General features: G+C 34.6%; 1 protein-coding gene across 2 annotated transcripts in view; it reads right to left on the reverse strand.

Moving 5' to 3' along the window:
• The window catches only part of ACSS3 (acyl-CoA synthetase short chain family member 3), a 175,008-nt gene that overhangs the window by 117,453 nt on the left and 37,921 nt on the right, over positions 1 to 19,634 (reverse strand). For both annotated transcript variants that reach the window (XR_012518404.1, XM_003927836.4), the window contains exons 3-4: positions 6,591 to 6,779; positions 1,774 to 1,908 (exon numbers count right to left, since the gene is read on the reverse strand). Coding sequence is in view for 1 of the 2 variants with exons in the window: in XM_003927836.4 (XP_003927885.3) it covers positions 1,774 to 1,908; positions 6,591 to 6,779 (324 nt within the window). In the remaining variant the exon portion in view is untranslated. The remainder of the gene's footprint in view (positions 1 to 1,773; positions 1,909 to 6,590; positions 6,780 to 19,634) is intronic.

A 19,634-nucleotide genomic window follows, 5' to 3' on the forward strand; every position in this document is an offset into this window, starting at 1 on the left:
TTAGTAAGACACACCACTGAGCCTCAAAATTTTTGTCTCTCTAAATTCATAGCAAAGCCAGTCCACTGGGCTTAATTACTGCCTAAACAGCAGGTCTAACAGAACAAGAGACCTCTATAGCCCTCACCTATATCAAAATAGAGGAAAGAATCTGAAGAAAAAGAGAGAAGCAGAGAAAGCAAGCTAGTTATTGGGGGTAGCAGACAGTTTGTCTCTATTAAAAAGAAAGAGAAGAGACTTGCATTAACTTGCGTTAGAAAAATCTGAATAAGGAACATTGATATCCATATCCAACATGTTTATAGTGAAAGACACAGCATACATCTTGTTGGTTACGGTCATTAAACTGGAGTTTAAATCCTGGCTCTGCCACTTATTAGCCATGACTTTGGGCTATACCCTCTCCATTACTCAGTTTCTTTATCTGTAAAATAAGGGGAGTAACAGCATCTGTTTCATTGGTTTGTTAGAATTAAATTCTAAAAAAGTATTTGGAATTACTTAGCACTGGGCCTAGAACTTGGTACATATTTCTGTAAAAACTACATATGAATGTGAATAGCACACATATACGCATATATATACATTATGTGTGTGTTCCTGCCATTCCTCTAAACTTTTTTTACCCAAAGCCTTCTATATTGCTGATTTTGCATTTCCTGATTTAAACAGCAAAGCAGCTTTAAAAAAAAAAAAAAAAAAATGCTTGTGGTCATCTGAAAGGAAACTTAAAATTCTTCTTCAAGATCATAAGAACATTAAAATCATTAAGTGCAATAGTTCATGAACCACAGACTACTAAAACTCTACACAGGAATTTAATGTGGTAATGGGAATTGCTAGGTGGTAATCAAAATGACATATTTTTAACAATCTGTCTCAGATCTTGTCATTTAAGTATTTTCAAAGAAAACGTCTCGAGTTCTACAAATTGCACATGATTCTTTGCACTCTTGCAATTTCACTTCTGCAAAAAAAAAAATTAATCTGCTAGAAACCCAAGTTGGTCTCATCATAAATAGCTAGAGATTTGCCTGAGTGAAGAAGTAAGGTGATCATCAGGTCAAAGTTATAGGAAAAGTAACTGTAAATTGTATTCATTGATATATTATACTGTTTTCCCTTCCTTCATGGATCACAGAATAATTTATTCACTTAGAATATTCATGTCTTGTTTTACTGAGCATAGTTCTATTTCTGGCCTAAATACTTTTCTAAATTTTAAGAAGATATTTTCATGCAAATTAATCACACCTCTCCAAGAGTCAGGACAGCTGAGGGGTTAAGCATATGGTCATAGTGCATGCATTCAAATCTTGACTCTGGCACTTTCAAACTGGGCATGTTACTTTATCTCCATGTTCATTGGAGTCCTCTTTTATTAAAATAGGAAAAATATTACCATGGAGTCAATAGAGTTAGCAAAAAAAATTGAAAATATATTAATTAGTAGAGTATCTTAAAAATCACACAGTAAACAGTCAATTCTTGACATCATAATTATTATAATCTGAGCTAATAAAAATACAATAGCAGTATACATATAACCCAATTCATTAATCTCACACATGTTTCTGTGCTTTAGTCTTTTGGTTTTAAGCTAGATTTTCATGAAGTCAGTAGGTTTTCTTTATATTTTTTTCTAGAAATAACAATGATATTCAGCAGTATACTAAATAGCTTATAAATCAAGTGTCTCCTTTAAATGGTAAAAACTAAAATCATCCTTAGCATATTACCATAAGCAAGAATCAAATTCAATATTCGGATTACCATATTTGGACGATTATAAATGAGAATTTTGTCTGGTTTGTGTTGTCCTATTTTTAACGCTTCTTCTATAAGTGGTATGTACTCTACCCTCCTTCCAGGTTCAATGCCAAATGATGCTGTAACAACCACCTTGGGCTACAATTAAAAAAGAATAATGGAGAGAAAGCTTTAACAATGTTAATTAAGGTAATCACAATATTTTAGCTGCAGACTGGCAATTTAACATTTCTAAAGAAACATTTGAATAATTCCATTTTCTACTGAATGGTCTGTAAACCAACAAACCCTTTTTAATTGTTATAGACTTAACCGCTTTCACATAAATCTCACTTACCTGTTCAAAACTGCATACTCAATGATGTTTCTGACTCATAGGTATGAAGTATATAAGTTCCTTCCAAATAATTCATTAAGCCAGGTAGATTTGCCATGAACTAGTAAAATGTAAATCTTGAAGCCCCTTAAGAAGTCCCAGTAAGAGCTGGCTGCTGCTGAGGTTGTAGTGGCATTTCATAGATTTTCTACATATTTCTGTTCTAAATGTGTAAAGAGACTGCAGCAAAAAAAGACCCAAATCTCCAATAATTTGTATTTTTTTCTCATTCTTAATATATACTCACATTCCCCAAATATTAGATATTATTTTCTTAGAAAGGTCCCCAAATGACTTAAGTTCCAAACTCCACAAAACCTAGACCTGCCCCTGTCCTTAAGATGCACTTTAGGCTGGGCATGGTGGCTCATGCCTATAATCCCAGCACTCTGGGAGGCAGAGGCAGGCAGTTAACAAGGTCAAGAGCTTGAAACCAGCCTGGCCAACATAGTGAAACCCTGTCTCTACTAAAAATACAAAAAATTAGTTGGGCATGGTGGTGGGCGCCTGTAATCCCAGCTACTTGGGAGGCTGAGGCAGGAGAAATGCTTGAACCTGGGAGGCGGAGGTTGCAGTGAGACAAGATGGCGCCACTGCACTCCAGACCAGGCGCCAGACCACAGTGTGAGACTCTGTCTCAAAAAAAAAAGACACACTTTATACTATTTACCTGACAACTTGCTAACTTGATAAGTCATTCTTTAGGACAAACACAGGTGTAGCCAAAATGTATTTCTGGAGGGAACCACAGCTTGTGTTAATCCTCTTCTTCAGTATATTCTGGACATGCCTCAAATGTTTGACTATAGTCAGTGTTTATTCAGAGCTTACTCCAAGTTCGGATGCCATTTACTTTTGTGTTTCTTATACCTAGCACAGTGCTTGGCATGTCATGAGCTTTCAGTAAACATTTGTAGAACTCATTAATTTGCAGAAAAAGAAGTCCTCATATTTTTAAGTATATTGTTTCTTCACCAAGAGATCCAAAGCAAAAGAGATATATAATAAATTATTCAGAAGGCAGATAATCGACCCAAGGTATTGCAGGTATTCCTGAATTCTGATTTCTAGTTATAATACCTTTCATCTAGGAAAGGTTTATATGGTACTAAATATATGCATATGTAGTACTGTCACCTTTTTGAACATAATTTAATATTCATGGAACTGAGGCTCAGTGCAATTACATAGCTTGCCCCAGGTTACAAGTGGTGGAGGCAGAAAGGCGGCCAGTTCTGTTTGGTACAGAACCTCTTTCCATCGTATCAAGCTGTCTTAAAACAAAAAGGGGTGGGGGGGGAAAGCAAAAAGTATGTTTCCTTTCATTATATTTTTAAAGGTCAGACATCTGAATGTAATTCACATTTTAATATCTGTAATACTCACAAAAATAGCTCCAGATAGCATTCCCTAAAATTAGAATTCTGAATAAAAGCAAGCTACATATCAAATTAGGAGCATATATAAAATATATCAAAGCTAGAATTTAATAAAGTCAAAATTAGACTCTTCCTCTGAAAAAATAATTCCTTTCACATTGGAGATTTTATTGAGTCTAGATTGACTTGTTAGAATACCACTTTTCCATCTTCCATTAAACCTTTTTCTTTAGCCTATTTATTTGAAGACCATGACATCAAAATCATTCCTAATTCAACTACACACTAATTTTATCCCACTATCTCAGATATACATCTCTATCTCCCTCTTCTCTCTTTACACATGCCCTGACAAATTGCCTTGTGCATAAAAGCATTTATTGCATAAACACCTTAACAAAAGAGTCTTAGGCGTGTGTATGTATGTGTGTGCGTGTGTGTTTGCAATGAAAATTCCTTAAGTGGTATACCAAAAGTTTAGTAAATCCTTATTTATTTTACTGTGGGGAACATTCCCGTGTGAGACCCCCAAAAGGCGTGAGTCTCACTATACGGTGAGTTTGATCCCAAACAGTTTCCTATTGCAGGCAGTCGAGCTATCCGGAAAAAGGAACTTAAAGATGAATGATCAGTTTCTAATATCAACCATGATATCATTTGGGCCTAAAACTATGCAGTGCTGCTAGACCGAGTGACCCCCTGCCAGCAACCCGTTCCTGCTTTTAACTTTTTTATGACTCTTTCTAAGAATAAGTTTTAACCTTTTCTTTACTTACCTGACTGCCTTGTACTCTAGATAATGGTTTAACTGTCGGGATATTTGCAAAGCAAATGCCACCATAAGGGATGGCTTTGATTTCTGACTCAGAGACTCCTGAATGGGGAAGTTGAGTTAAGTTGAGTCAGGAGCAGACAAAGAGAATTCAGTTAAAAGATATTCTGATGAGGAAAACCTTTTCACATCTCAGTTCTAAAACAAGATCAAACCAGAGATACCTGCAGCCAGGAGGAATAATGTCTGGATGTAAACAAGCTTTGTGATCACAGGAAATTCTGTTACTTTTTACAACCACTGATTGTGTATCTGACTTCTCTATTGTATAGGCCATGTAAGGTATACATTTGCATTTCCTCTTGCAACCATTGTGTATCTGACTTCTCTATTGTATAGACCATGTAAGGTATACATTTGCATTTCCTCTTGCTATGACGTAAACCAGAGCAGAAGAAAGTGTATTTATTCCTGCCCTTTGAAAAATAAAATTTACTGCCTATCAGTCCTCTAGATCCCCACTCAAGCGCACTCTCTCTTCCAGGTATTGGGACCCTCTTGCAGGTCGAGAGACCCCCGGCAGACGTGCTGTCCCAGGCTGACGGTTGCTAACATTTTATGTATTGTAAGTCCCCTGTAACTTACCACAATTTTAAAAAGTTTTATTTGCAGATCAGTGACTGATATTTTTTCCCTAGATTTTCTTCATAAGCACTAATGCAACATGTTTAAAAAGAAAAAAAAAAAAGAAAGGACCCAGATGGTTTGTCCAAAAATCAGCTTTCTTATTTTAATAACTAAACTATTATAAGATAAACTGAGATATGCAAAGCCTCACTCTATAGCTAGTACTCAGGGGCATTCAGTATACATTAGCTCTCTTCCCATTAAGAATGTCTCATCTTGAGCTTGTAAAACTCTAAAGGTCAACCATCTCTTACTCCGATAAGGACCTTCCTCCCAGAGTCCTTTTTCCCCTTCATATTGCCCAAAACACCTATCAATGGTTTTTATTTCAGCTTCCAGCTTCACTCCTACTCACATAGTGCAATACATGCCTCCTCTTAACATTGCTTAAAACATGACACTCACCTGTTCAAAAACCTCTACTGGTTAACAGAATCCAGGTCAGACAAAATCTGCCTTTGCAAGCTCACCTTCTCTCACCTTTTAGTCACATTAGTCTACATTACTGTCCTTCCAAATTAATTTTACCATCTCCTGTGTCTCCTGCTTGAGTCAGAATCTTTCTTTGCCTTTTTGGATCCTACTCTGTCATTCTCTTCCACTAGCTCAATCTTAGCCAAGATCTAACTCAAATCTCACCTCCTTTAGGAAGGCTTCTTTGGTTGCCCTGACTGAAAGAAAATGCTCCTTCGTCTAAATCAGAGGTCTGCAAACTGTGTTTGTGAGCCAAACCCAGCACACAGCCTGTTTCTGTGAAATATTATTGAAAAATATACACCTATCATGTATGTGTGGTTGTGAGCCAAACTCAGCACACAGCCTGTTTCTGTGAAATATTATCGAAAAATATACACCTATCATGTATGTGTGGTTGTGAGCCAAGCCCAGCACACAGCCTATTTCTGTGAAATATTATTGAAAAATATACACCTATCATGTATGTGTTGTCTAAGGCTGCTTCTGTGCCACATATAACAGCAAAGCTGAGTAGGTGCAATAGAGATCACGTCATTCATACTGCCTAAAATATGTACTGTCTGGTCAATTTACAGTTAAAATTTTTCTAACTCCAGCACTAAATTCATAGATTAATAATAGTTAAAAATTTTTAAATGAGTACTATGTCAGACACTGTGCTGTTTTAAATACCTGAATATTTCAAACAGACTATATATATATGTATATATATACATATATATGCATATATACATATATATACATATATACATATATACATATATATATACATATATACATATATACATATATACATACACATATATATACGTATATACATATATATACACATATATATATACGTATATACGTATATATATATATCACATTTTCTTTATCCATTCTTCAGCTGATGGTCACTTAGGTTGATTCCGTATCTTTGAAATTGTAAATTAAGCTGCAATAAACATATGCATGTCAGTGTCTTTTTGATATTTAATATAATGATTTCTAGAAAAAGTATCTATCAACCATCCCATTTGAAGGGAGGATCTAACAAGTATAGATCATTCTCAGATGATTTATCCACAGATAAATATGACTAAATCATAGGTAGCTACAGCTCCATTTCCCAACATAAAGCACTTACCTTTACATGATCAATGCGACTACTTAGTTCTTTAGAAGCAAATCCCCCAAATATGAGACTGTGGATGGCACCTATCCTTGCACATGCCAGCATGGTATACATCGCCTGTGGGATCATGGGCATGTAGATAACCACAGTGTCACCCTTCTTGATGCCATGCTTGACAAAGACACCAGCAAGCTTGGAGACCTATATCAAAACCATTAGATCAGTGAAGTGTTTTTGTATTATTTCACTAAACTTCTAAATTAAGGCAGTAATACTAGAAGAGGATCACCCTCTTGGTAGTAGATTAAAGAAGCCTGAGTAACATGTACACGACGATGACAGTAAAACAGACAGTTATAATTATTGATTATAAACCAACCTACTATTATTATTTCATATTTCATGCAAACTTGATGACTTCATATTGCTTAACCCTTCATGTCACAACATTTTTACTGAGCAACTATTATATGCCAGACATGGTATGCAAGAGCTGGGAGCACAACACTGAGAAAAGAAAGACACAGACTTGCCCCTGTAGAGCCTATATATATTGCAAAAGGTGAATCTGTCAGGTGAACAGAAAACAAAATAATTGCAATTTAGATAGATGTTGGGTAACTGTTAAAGGAAACAAGTATATATTAATAAAGAAAACCTATCATTAAGCACTAATAAGGGCAAATAAGACAAATTCTCCTATATTCACATTTTAAAGAAAAGGTAACTAAGGCTCAAAGCTAATAAATAGCTAAACAAGGTCACAGAACTAGCAAATGCTGTAACAGGACATGATCAACTAGCAAATGCTGTAACAGGTCATCTGACCTCATAGTCTTTGCTCTTTCTACTGCCTCAAGCCAATTTTTTATCCTTTTTTTTTTTACACTAATTACTTATACGAAGTGATTTCCCTCTGTATTTGGATAAAACATACACAGTTCTGTTTTGTTTCTGAGACCTCAACATACAAATGTCTCTTCCCTGTAACATATTTTTGTACTTTCTAGCAATAAAAACAAAACTGATCATAAGCCCACACGATATAATTTATTGCAAGAATCCCTCCCATGGGCAATTATAACTAACGGGCTATGGGAAGTACACCCAGACCTTAATGAATAAGTAGTTCAACATTCTTTTACTTAAAAAAAAAAATTAAGTATCTATTATATGTCAGGCACTGTTTTTAGATACTTCAGATGAGTAAACAAGACAAGATAATCTCTAGCTTCCAGCTACATACGCTTTAGCAGAGGAAATACTTATAATAAGCAATAAACATAATAAATAAGAAAATTACGTATTATAGTAAAAATATCTTCAATCAATATGGTGGAAGGAGGTAGAGCAAAGAGGATTTGGAGTGCAGGGGAAGCGGCGGATGTAATGCTCAATGGAACCTCACTGAAAGGCAATTAAGAAAGAAACAGTTTAGTAAGATATGTAGGAGACTGAAAAAATGTGTATATGAAAGTGCTGTTTTAGGCAGAGAGAACAGTGCAGTACAAACGTGTAAGAGGTAAAGGAGATCATATGTGATGTGATCAAGGAACAGCTAGGAGACCAGGGGCCTGGAGAAGAAACAAGTGAGAAGACAGTTGTCAATCAGATCAGGGGGTTGAAGGGCCTGTACAGTCATGGTGGGAAATTGGAAGGACCATAGCTTGCCTTTGAATGTGACTGTCGAACACCATGAACAGAGGAGGCTTGGGAGAAGAAATTAGGCCACAGAGCTATTTGTGGTTCCTTTCATTTTAGTATCTCCTACTTTCTGAACAAGTTTAAAGAATTCTGAATCCTGGCCATTTTTCTCTTTTCTCTTTATTCACTTCCTCTGTATAGATGGGGAAAGGTGTGGTCAAGGTTAAGGGCTCTGGTGAAAGAAAGTTAAAAAAAAAAAAAACTTTCAGTGTTTTATTCTACTTTGTGTTGTAAACTCTATAATTGAGTGTTGTGTTTTAGGAACTTCAAGCTGCTAGCAGGTTATGAGAAAGATATACCAAAGTAATAAAAATCATAAACTTGAATTATATATGGAGCTCAAAAAAAACATGACAAAAACTGGGAAGTTATATCCCAATATCTCAGCAGGCAACCCCTGCAGAAATTGACCACTGTCCATGATCACATTACTGGGCACTTCATCTAAGGCACCACACTGAGAAAGACCAAGGAAAAGAGTGAGCCTTATCCAAAACTGTGGTTTCAGCATCCTGAATTGTGCCAGCTGTTGAATAAAAATGACATTCAACCAAGGTCCAAACTAACAATGATTCAGTAACTTAATACTCCAGTCTCACTTTACAGTGTTGGTAGAAGATGCCCACAACTTTTCTGTCCTCTGAAAGAAATGAGATTTAAAATTTCAAAACCTTGTTTGAAACAAAGATCTCAAAATGGTAAGCCATGGCCAAATGTGACCAGGATGTATTTAAGATGGGGCCATATCACATTTTAAGAAAATGAACCAACATATTAAATTTAGTAGGTTTCATAAACAAATCTAGATCTCCAGTTTCTCTAGAAAAATTCTAAGTCTAGCAGCACCAGCCCTGTGTTCTTGAATAACAGCAATCAATTGAACCAGATGATCAGCCTAGTGGTTTGGCATATAACTCACTGTTCACAGGGACATTTATCATACATCTTGCCTTTTTTAAATTCTGAGTTTAAAATATATTATTTTACAATATTGTTTATTTTATGTTATGTGCTTACACCATAGTTTCCTAACCATATAGAAAGCGTGATATATACCAACAACTGATTTTTCTCCCATCCACCCACTTCTGGAGGCATCTGAGTTGTCAACCACTGCACTGAAAATAATTTTTAATCCAATTAGGCTGCACCAGGCCCGTGTAACCACTAGATGGAGTCTATTTGGCCTTGCTTGTTACAGCTGCTCCTCAATGTTTTGATAACCTGATTACCACACCAGAGTTAGTCTACAGACAAAAGGTTTACGAAATCAATAGTACGAATTTCTTTTCCAGTAGTTTTCAGGGCTAAATGTCACTCTGTTAAAATTTTCCACTGTAATTTGTAAATCCAAATATATATGAGAAAATGTATAGGAAAACATGAGTTCATAACCACTCAAAGTGCTATTGAAACTTCAATACATAAGGCATTTGATATGTTATTTCAGGGTTCACCTTGTTTTTATCAACTTCAGGTGGAAAATTATCAAAGAAAAAACAGATATTATTTTTATCCAATGACATATTCTTATCCTACCATAAATGTCTGAGTATAGTTACAATTTCTATTATTAGCAAAAGGGAAAATACTTTAACATAGATTGTTTACAATCAATACTTTTTCAGCTGAAGTTAACCATGTGCCGTTCACCCAATTAACATTCATATTTGCATCTTCTTAATGTTGTTTTTTGTTAATAATTTAATGGCTTTATACAAGCATAGACCACTAAAATTGATTTTCAGTCTGACACCAAGGGCAATATGGATCCCAGGGGAGCAGAGCCAGGTAGCAGGAAGATACTACACTGCCAGTGTGTGAATAACTGAGCTGAGTTGTGTAGGAAGCCTAGAGCAAACTAAATGAATATGTTTATTTAGATATAACAATGTGTGATTCTTCCCACTAGAAATTATCTGAAACATTTTAATAGTAATTTAAAGTCATACATAAATATCCTGTCATTGATTCAACTTATGTAATATCTGCTGTATGTCCTCAACTGAAGTCAAGTCTGCAGATACAAAAATGAAAAAGAAATGGTAGGTCCTTAAACCAAAGAAATTTGGAGTCTGGAAAAAAAAAAAAGACATAGGAATAATAATGGTAAAATAAGAAAATGCAACAACAAAAATTTATATATCGTAAAATGATGAATACATATTTGGTTTATATATAACATAATACATAATGCATCAGATAGAAGTAAAAGCTTTAAATTTCAGAGTTATAAAATGAAAGCATATTTATATGAATAATAAAAACTAAATTAATAAAAATTTTATGTATTCAGTCTGGAAAAATCTTTCAAAACCAGTCCTTGGGTTAGTATAATTTTGTGACCAAATGCTCATAGCTCAAATATAGATTGGTCAAAATTGGCCAAAAGCCATGGTCTACAAGACAAATTAGCACTTGCTTCAAAAAACAGCAAGTGTGCTCACCTAAGGAAAATTATGCTTGTATGAAAAAAAATACTCCTAGCGTCCAAATTGTAGCAAAAATATAGTGATCACTGGCAACTTCAAAACCACGTCAAAGAAAACTCTATGAAAAAGAAGACAAGGGAAGGCATAGTTTCAAAATGCAGCAGTGTTACACTGCAAACCCTTGTCTAAACAGTAACAAAAAATAGAACTAATTTAAAAACCAACCATAATATCTGAGGAAACAGATTGCTAAAATTATAAATAAATGTTCTTGAGAATATGCAGAATTTTCATAGAGTTATATAAAATACCTGTACCTTACTTGCAAACGTACTATGTTAATCATGTGTTCATGTACACATGCATACACATTTAGTCTGTTTTACTTGTATACATACAGACAGCCATTGAAAAGATTAAAATTTTAACTATAATGAATAACTTACTCTTTTGGTCATGCATTAACTATACATCCAGGTAAATATTTGTGAAAATAATCAACTATTCTAAAACTGCTTAAGATCTGGTAGTAAAACTATCTTTTTTGAAAGAGAATTTTTAGGAATATAAATATTTTCATATAAGAAGCTTCTAGGAATGTAATATTTTAAACAGTTACAATTAATTAGATACAGCATTGAAATAATTTTCATTTAAGATAATGCTAAGCTAAACCAATTTAATTTGAGATATGTGTCTTGAAAGCAGGAAAGTTAGAGATGTTTAGAAAAATCTTTCTTCCAAAGATAAAAACATCACATGTACATTCACAAGTAAAATTTATTATTTATCTAAAACACAGAGGAATATTTATTTTATATTTAAGAATGGCATTCTATTAAATTTTTCAAAAAATATCACAAAATGCTATCTTACATTCAAAATAGTTATCTGACAGTGGTCCAGAAAATATTTACTAGCACATTTTTTCTCAAATAATTTTCTCCAAATGAAGGAATAAATACCATGACTCAGAATAATAATTTTTCTCATTACCAGTTTCCTCACATTTGGGTTTCAATCAATATTTGGTCATTTTCAGACTATGTATTCACAAGCAAAGTTAAATAGAAAATTATTTAATCCCTTCAGTTCAAGCTCAAAATGACCAATATTTCAATAATCTTTTTGTTTTCAAGACTACTGTGATTTTCAGAGTACAATTTCATAGAAAATTACAGCCTATATTTCTCTATGTATATGTGCTCATAGTCTTGATATTGCCTTCCATTTCTTCAATATGTTAAAATTTACAAGAAAGTCATTAGAATTTATCACATCTTATAAAAAAATATCTTTTTAATTTTAAAACAATGTTTTTATGTAACAGCCCATTGTGGACAGAGAAAATAATTCTACGTTAAAGGGAAGTCCAAGGTCTAAAAGAATGAAATATGTAATTGATGCCTGTCATTAACATAACAGGAGTAGGATGTATACAGCAAAAAGACAGAGTAACATTGCCTCCACTTTTTACCCTTTTAACATCTCTCCACTCTAGACATTAATAATTGGGTAACTGTAACTTCCTCCTGCTTTTACGCACTGGAAAGTTTCTGCCAAAATCTCTAATCATCATGGCATGCTCCATTTGGCTGAAAAATTAAAGGCAGTTTAGTTTAGAGAGAGCAAACATTCAGGATGAAGAGGGTTGTGAGATGAACTGGAAAGGTATGAAGAAACAATATTAGATACGATGCAGAGCCTTGTTTCATCCATTAAGTTTAACTTGAAGAACAATGTGTAACAGTTGAAAAATGTTCATCCTCTTTAAAAGTACTTTCCAAATTCTTAAAATACAATGATTATTGTATAAACAAGAATCAATAATGTGATGATTATTGCATAAACTCAATTATTACATAATAGGGAGAAAAATAATCGTATTTGAGAAATATTAAGAATGGGCTAACAGTAGGTTTTAGCAAATGATTGGAAAGTGATGCCATTCATATTGGGCATGTTTAAATTTGAGATGCTAGTGGAACAACCATGTATAGATATCTACTCAACAACTCTGCACATGATCTCAACATCAGGAGAAAGGTGTGGGCTGATGATACAGAATTGGGAACAGCCAGTGTCGCACTGGGAGTAACCATCGCATATGTGGTTTAAAAAAAAATAAAAAATAAAAAAATAAAAAAATAAAAAAGTCATTGATGCAGATGTAAACACCCAGGAAGAATGTGTAAAGTGGAAAGAGAAGGCAACCTAGAATAAGTAGGTTGCCTTACAAGTGAAGAAACAGGCAAAATAAGAAGCATATAAGAAGGAAAATTAGACAAAATGGACAGAAGAATGAAAGGAATATGAGGGCAGAATGGTATACAGAAGTAAGTGAAGACTGTCAGAGAATGGACAAAAATATTAGATATGATAAAGAGAGGAAGTAAAATATTGAACATCTATTGGAATTAGTAAGAAGAAAGTATGAATTACCTTAGCTAAATGAGACATATTTTAGAGGGTTTTGGTTTAGCGCGTGATAAGGAAGTTAAAATGGCTTTTTCCCAAAGTTAATCAGTGAAGGAAAATAGGTAAGAAACCAGCTAGTAGTGGAAACACTTATGAATATTTTTAAGATAAAGAGCCAGCAGTGACATGGCCATTAGGTAAGGTAACAGAACAAGAGCCTTAAAAAGAATTGATAAAATGGCTCCAGGGTACCAAAAAAAAAAAAAAAAAAAAAAAAAGAAAAAGAAAAAGAAAAAAAAAAGATTAGCCTCTATTTTAAAAGGGGGGAAAGAGAAAACAATGGGTATGGATTCAGGTAAGTCTGTAGTTCTGGTGACAGAAAATTTTCATCATCATTCCTGGGTTTGAATCAATGTACCCTGTTAAGCTTGAGGGACAGAGGTGGGAAGGCCTTTGAACGGTAAAAGAAAAACTTGTTAGAGAAATGCTAAAGGAAAACAAAATGCAGCGTTGAAGTCCCAGTGGACACTGGAGACCATAAATTTATATTGAATCCATATTTGTAGTTATGTGACTTTTCTTTAACAGAATTCAACATATTGGATACAGAAATGAAGCTAGTAAGAAACTGGATTGATCCAGGTCTGGAGTTTTGCCACAGAAGTGAAATGGAACGACAAAGTGGAGAAGTGAGGATACTGGTAAGAGACGAGTTGTGTGGCTAAACTAAAAAACTCAACCCAGATAACAGAAAGATGAACACAGAAAGGAGCCTTAGCTAGTGACTATGCACCTTCAAAACCATTTAAAACTATGGTATTTCATGAGGCCAAAAAATATACAAAAAAAAAAAAGCTCAACATAACTAATCTTTAAAGAGATAGAAATCAAAACCACAGTGAGATACCATCTCACACCAGTCAGAGTGGCCATTAGTAAAAAATCAAAAAGCAGCAGATGCTGGTAGAGCTGTGGAGAAAAGGGAACACACACAGTTGGTGGAAATGTAAATTAGCTCAGCCACTATGGAAAGCGCCTTGGAGATTTCTCAAACAACTTAAAAACGGAACTACCATTTGACCCAGCAATACTATTACTGGGTATATACTCAAAAGAAAATAAATATTTGGTTGAAAATAAATCATTCTACCAAAAATACACATGGACTTAAATGTTCCATCATTGCAGCACTATTCACAATAACACAAACACCGAGTCAACCTAGACACCCACCAATGGTGGACTGGATAAAGAAAATGTGGTACATACACACCCCAGAATACTAGGCAGCCATAAAAAAGAACAAGTCCTTTGCAGTAAGATGGATGCAGCTGAAGGCCATCCAAAGCAAATTAACATGGAGGCAGAAACCCAAATATGACATGTTCTCACAAGTGGGAGTTAAACATTGTGTACACATGGAAATAGAGATGAGGAAGATAGACACTAGACACTGGGACTACTAGAGAGAGGAGGGTGGCAGGGGGGCAGGGGTTGAAAATCTATCAGATACTATGCTCACTACTGGAGCAGTGGGATCACCTGTACAACAAACCTCAACTACACACAATTTATCCATGTGATAAACCTGCACATGCACCTCCTGAATAGAAAATAAAAGTTGAAAAAAAAAAAAAAAACACAAACCTGTGGTATGTAAATAGGTATTTTGTCTAAAAATGCATACTATCTAAGAAATGTAGTTTTATTGTACTATATAAGAATATGAGACGGCCGGGCGCGGTGGCTCAAGCTTGTAATCCCAGCACTTTGGGAGGCCGAGGCGGGTGGATCACGAGGTCGAGAGATCGAGACCATCCTGGTCACCATGGTGAAACCCCGTCTCTACTAAAAATACAAAAAATTAGCTGGGCATGGTGGCACGTGCCTGTAATCCCAGCTACTCAGGAGGCTGAGGCAGGAGAATTGCCTGAACCCAGGAGGCGGAGGTTGCGGTGAGCCGAGATCGCGCCATTGCACTCCAGCCTGGGTAACAAGAGCGAAACTCCGTCTCAAAAAAAAAAAAAAAAAAAAAAGAATATGAGAAGTTTAAAATAGACACTTTAAAAATTATAAGCCCTAATTTACATATATTCTCTATCCTTTCTTCACCTTCTATCTACCAAAAAAAGCAAAACTTTAGGATCCTCTTTTGTATCTGTTTCCAGCTTGCAAAATCTGCAGTGTTCCTTTCATCCTTTGGAAATTATACCCATGATTGCCCCTTTCCCTCCACCGCTCACCCCAGTAATCAGTTGATTCCACCTCAGGAGATATTTACTTGAATCTGCTTTTCTCTAACACTAACATTTCCAAAAAATTTTAATTCATATTCATTTATTTCCCTCCCTTAGTTATGAGTACTGCAAGAATATTGATTTTATTTTTTTCACTGCTAATGCATTGTATTTCAGGTACATTATATGTTAAGTAGTTGGGTGGCCAGACTGGAACCCAAACACCACTCAGAAAAGTACCATTCATAGATATATAGAGAAATATAGTACAAATCCCTATTAAAGAGTTTGCAAATGATTTTTTAAAACATAGCACAATTCAAAGTTGATTACTTTCTGTACATTTCCTAGAGTATTTGCAAAGAAAATATTCCAAGTACTGAATCAACCTTTACGATATTTTAAAAATATATAATCCACTTGGACTAAAATGAAGAAAATTTGACTATTAGAGAAGAAATTTTTCACAATTATGCATCCACATACCTTTATACAAGCATTCTGAAAAATCCACCATAATTTTGCCACTAATGTATACAGTTTTCCAAATTTGTGCTTGAAAAGGTATAGAATCCACTATACTCTATTAATAAAGAGTATTCAATTCAACACAAATATATGTAAGTCATCTTACATATATAAGATAAGGCTACATTCCTTCAGTGAACATAATATGATAGTATAACTACCCTGCATATTTGTTTATACAATATGCAAAATGTGAAACAAAGTTATTACTTTAAAACTATGACTATACAATGCATTAAATGGCTAATGAAGAATATTTTTTGAAGAACATTAATTTACACTGTTAATGAAGGCCAGATTCCTTTTCTCTTGATCTAATAAATTATTTATTGTAGTGTTTCTCCAAGTAGAGTGTGGAGATAGACTCAGGGTCAATGAGTTCTCTGTGAGAATCTTTTAACTTTGTGTTTCTATTTTGAGATAATTAAAAAAAATAAGCCAGGTGCGGTGGCTCATGACTGTAATCCCAGCACTTTGGGAGACCAAGGCGAGAGGATCACAAGGTCAGGAGATCAAGGCCATCCTGGCCAACATGGTGAAAACTCGTCTCTACTAAAAATACAAAAATTAGTTGGACATGGTGGTGTGTGCCTGTAGTCCCAGGCACTTGGGAGGCTGAGGCAGGAGAACTGCTCGAACCCAGGAGGCAGAGGTTGCAGCAAGCCAAGATCATGATGCTGCACTCCAGCCTGGGTGATAGAATGACACTCTATCTCTAAATAAATTAAATAATGTAATATAGTATATTCTGGATTATCTGAGTACTCATGCAATTTCATTGCGTTTCTGTTTTTGTCATCTCATGCATAATAAGTAAAGGTCAGATAAGGTTATGGTACATTTTATATCAAAATTGAAGGCTCTATGAAAGTTCAATTACTAATATGTGACATGAGAATTGAGGTACCACCAGGAGCATGTCACCAAACTCAAAGTCCCAGGGTCACAGCATCAGACACATTTTGCAATCAGTCATTCAGCTCCAGCAAAACAATATCAGTCACAATATTAAATTAATATTGTCATGCTGTGCTTGATTGGCTTTGTGGGTTTGTTCTTATACTGTCTAGGACTCAGATTTGGCTTTATATATGTACTAAGTTGTAAAAAGAGGACATTAATTCCTAGGCTTAATACATTAAAATAAAAATAATTTAACTCAATACCAAAAGTGTGTAAAAATGTTTTGTCATTATAAAGCATTTATATGCCTCACTGAAAGAAATGCTGATTTGGTTTATTAGAGGCTTTTTTCTCTTAAAGAAAAATATAAAAGATGCAAAAGATGTCAACAGGAATCCTGCTGAATTGTTTAGATCAATTCTGTAGTGATGATTTAATCAAAGTTCTAATTAAACAAACACCCCCAGCACTTCTACAGGCAGTACATAAAACATGACAACCACTCTGGTAAACCAACCACACTTCCCAGCATTGGGCAATGTTCCAGTTAACCTTTATAGTTTCATTGATCAATACATCCCAAAAGCCAATCAATATATGTGAAGGTCTCATAGAGAACTTGCTAAATATCCCAGGAATGGTACAAGGACATGAGATTATTGCAATAGCTGGATCTGTTTTAAAAACATCTACATCACTCAACCAAAGGATCCATACACATTTAAGAAGAAGAAAAATTCACAAATATAATGTGTTCACTAGTAACTAATAAGCAAAGCAAACATAGATCATATATGCCAAGAATTCATGATAAATATTCTTAAATATATCAAATTTCCCATAAAACCTATACATGACAAACCTTATATTATTCAGCTTTGTAATGGAAATGAAATGCTTTTAAATCAAGTATCACATGAGAAAATAAACAATATCTTCAAGGTCTCTAATCTTGACAATAATTCTACTGAATGCAACCTTTATTGATTTATTCAAATTCATTTTACTAAACTATTACATATATCTACACTGTGCACAAATATAAGCATAAAACTTCCAAATGAATTAAAATAATTTAGTGGCATCATTTTTCATAGCTACATATTAATCTATTTCAAAAAATCTTACGTGAAAAATACTTTGAGTTATATACTCAAAATGTGGTTCTAAAATATTAATTTGCATCACTTTAGCCACTCAGTGTCCTTCACTTTAAGTTAGTTAGCTTTATCCTCTACTTGTTATGAAAATTATGGTAGGTCACATGATTTTATAGTTTCGTATGTTAATTTTTAAAGGTCAGAAACAGAAAGTTGTTGATGCATTCAGCTGTCCTTACACTGCTATATAACAGGTACAAGTGTTCATTGTGAGTTCTCCTCACCTCACTTGTAAGGACACTTTTACTCTTCTTCTATTCTCTTCCACCTAAACTTTGCCTGTCTCCTCTGCCTCCTTCCTTTATTCACCAATGATATTTCTTTATTGTTTCCTACTTCATTGGTCTTGTTGGCCTAGAACTTAAGCCAACAAAAGTGGTCAGTTTTGTCCTCGGGACGAACTGTACGCATAAGATTACAAAAGTAAACAGAAACACAATTTTGTCCTGAAAAATGCACATTTTCATTTTTAACTATGTCTAATCCACCTCTTGGATAAATCTTCTTCAGACCTTCAAAGAACACCTGCAGAAAGGTTACGTATGTATGGGGCACACATTTCTATTTTTATTACATGACCCAACTTCTACATCACTTCCACAGTGAAGCCTTCTCTGAACTACTGTGGCCAGGTTGGTCCGTGCTGAAAATGTAGGAAGCTTTGTTGTTACATTATCACACTACATTCAATAGCTTTTGTGTATTTGTCACTGGGCAAACTATAAACTCTTTAAATTCAAGAATCATGTTTCACTTCATCTTTATGATCCCACTGTCTAATCCAACAAATACACAATAAGCATTTCGTATGTGTCTAAGGAATACATCACTGAAGAAGCCTTTGTTCTTAATCTCTAGCATGCCACCTACGAGACTTCATTTTCAGCAATTATTTATTTCCCTGGGACTTACGATTTATTGACATTAACAGGATACAATTATTTACATGTAAGATCTGATATTTATTTTATCTGTGAAATGAAAGAGTATTTGTGGCAAAAACTCCTAGCTCCCCATCAAGATCCCTCCACCTACACTACTTTTTCCAGTCTTTAAAGAAGCTGATGGGCAAATGGGATGTGTGTGGAAGGCATATATAATATTTCTCTGTATGGATATTAAAATAGCACGTCCATTCCTCTATATCCTCCTCCACCTTCCCAAGAGTTGAGTCATACGTGTCTTTGACTCAGCTTCAATGATGCAGATGAAGGCAATGAGCTAGAAGATGAAGGTGCAATAAGATTTAATAATCTTGGGTCATGCCAATCTAAACCTAATCATCTTTAGATTATTATGGAAGATAAACACATTTTTCAAAAAATTTAAGCCACTATATTACTGTATATCCTTGTTTTCACAGCTTAGCCTCTGACCAAACATTTAAAAATTTAGGTGAAGGGGGGATAGTGTATCAATTATTAAGTAAATATTTAATGATGAAAATCATCTTTAAAGTGTATGTGTGTGTGTAAAAGAAAGAGAACTAAAGTACTACAATAGATAATCTTCTTTTCCCAGAATTCTACTTGAAAATTATACAGAAACAATTTTCTAGTATGGTCACAAAAGACCTGAAAGCATGGAAGGGAAGCAGGGCATTTACAGGTAATGGCTGTATAATAGGCTCAATCAGATGTCTTTCAAACACACTGGATGTAACCAGCGATCCAA

Source organism: Saimiri boliviensis, chromosome 7, assembly GCF_048565385.1.
Source record: "Saimiri boliviensis isolate mSaiBol1 chromosome 7, mSaiBol1.pri, whole genome shotgun sequence".
Lineage (NCBI taxonomy): Eukaryota > Metazoa > Chordata > Mammalia > Primates > Cebidae > Saimiri > Saimiri boliviensis.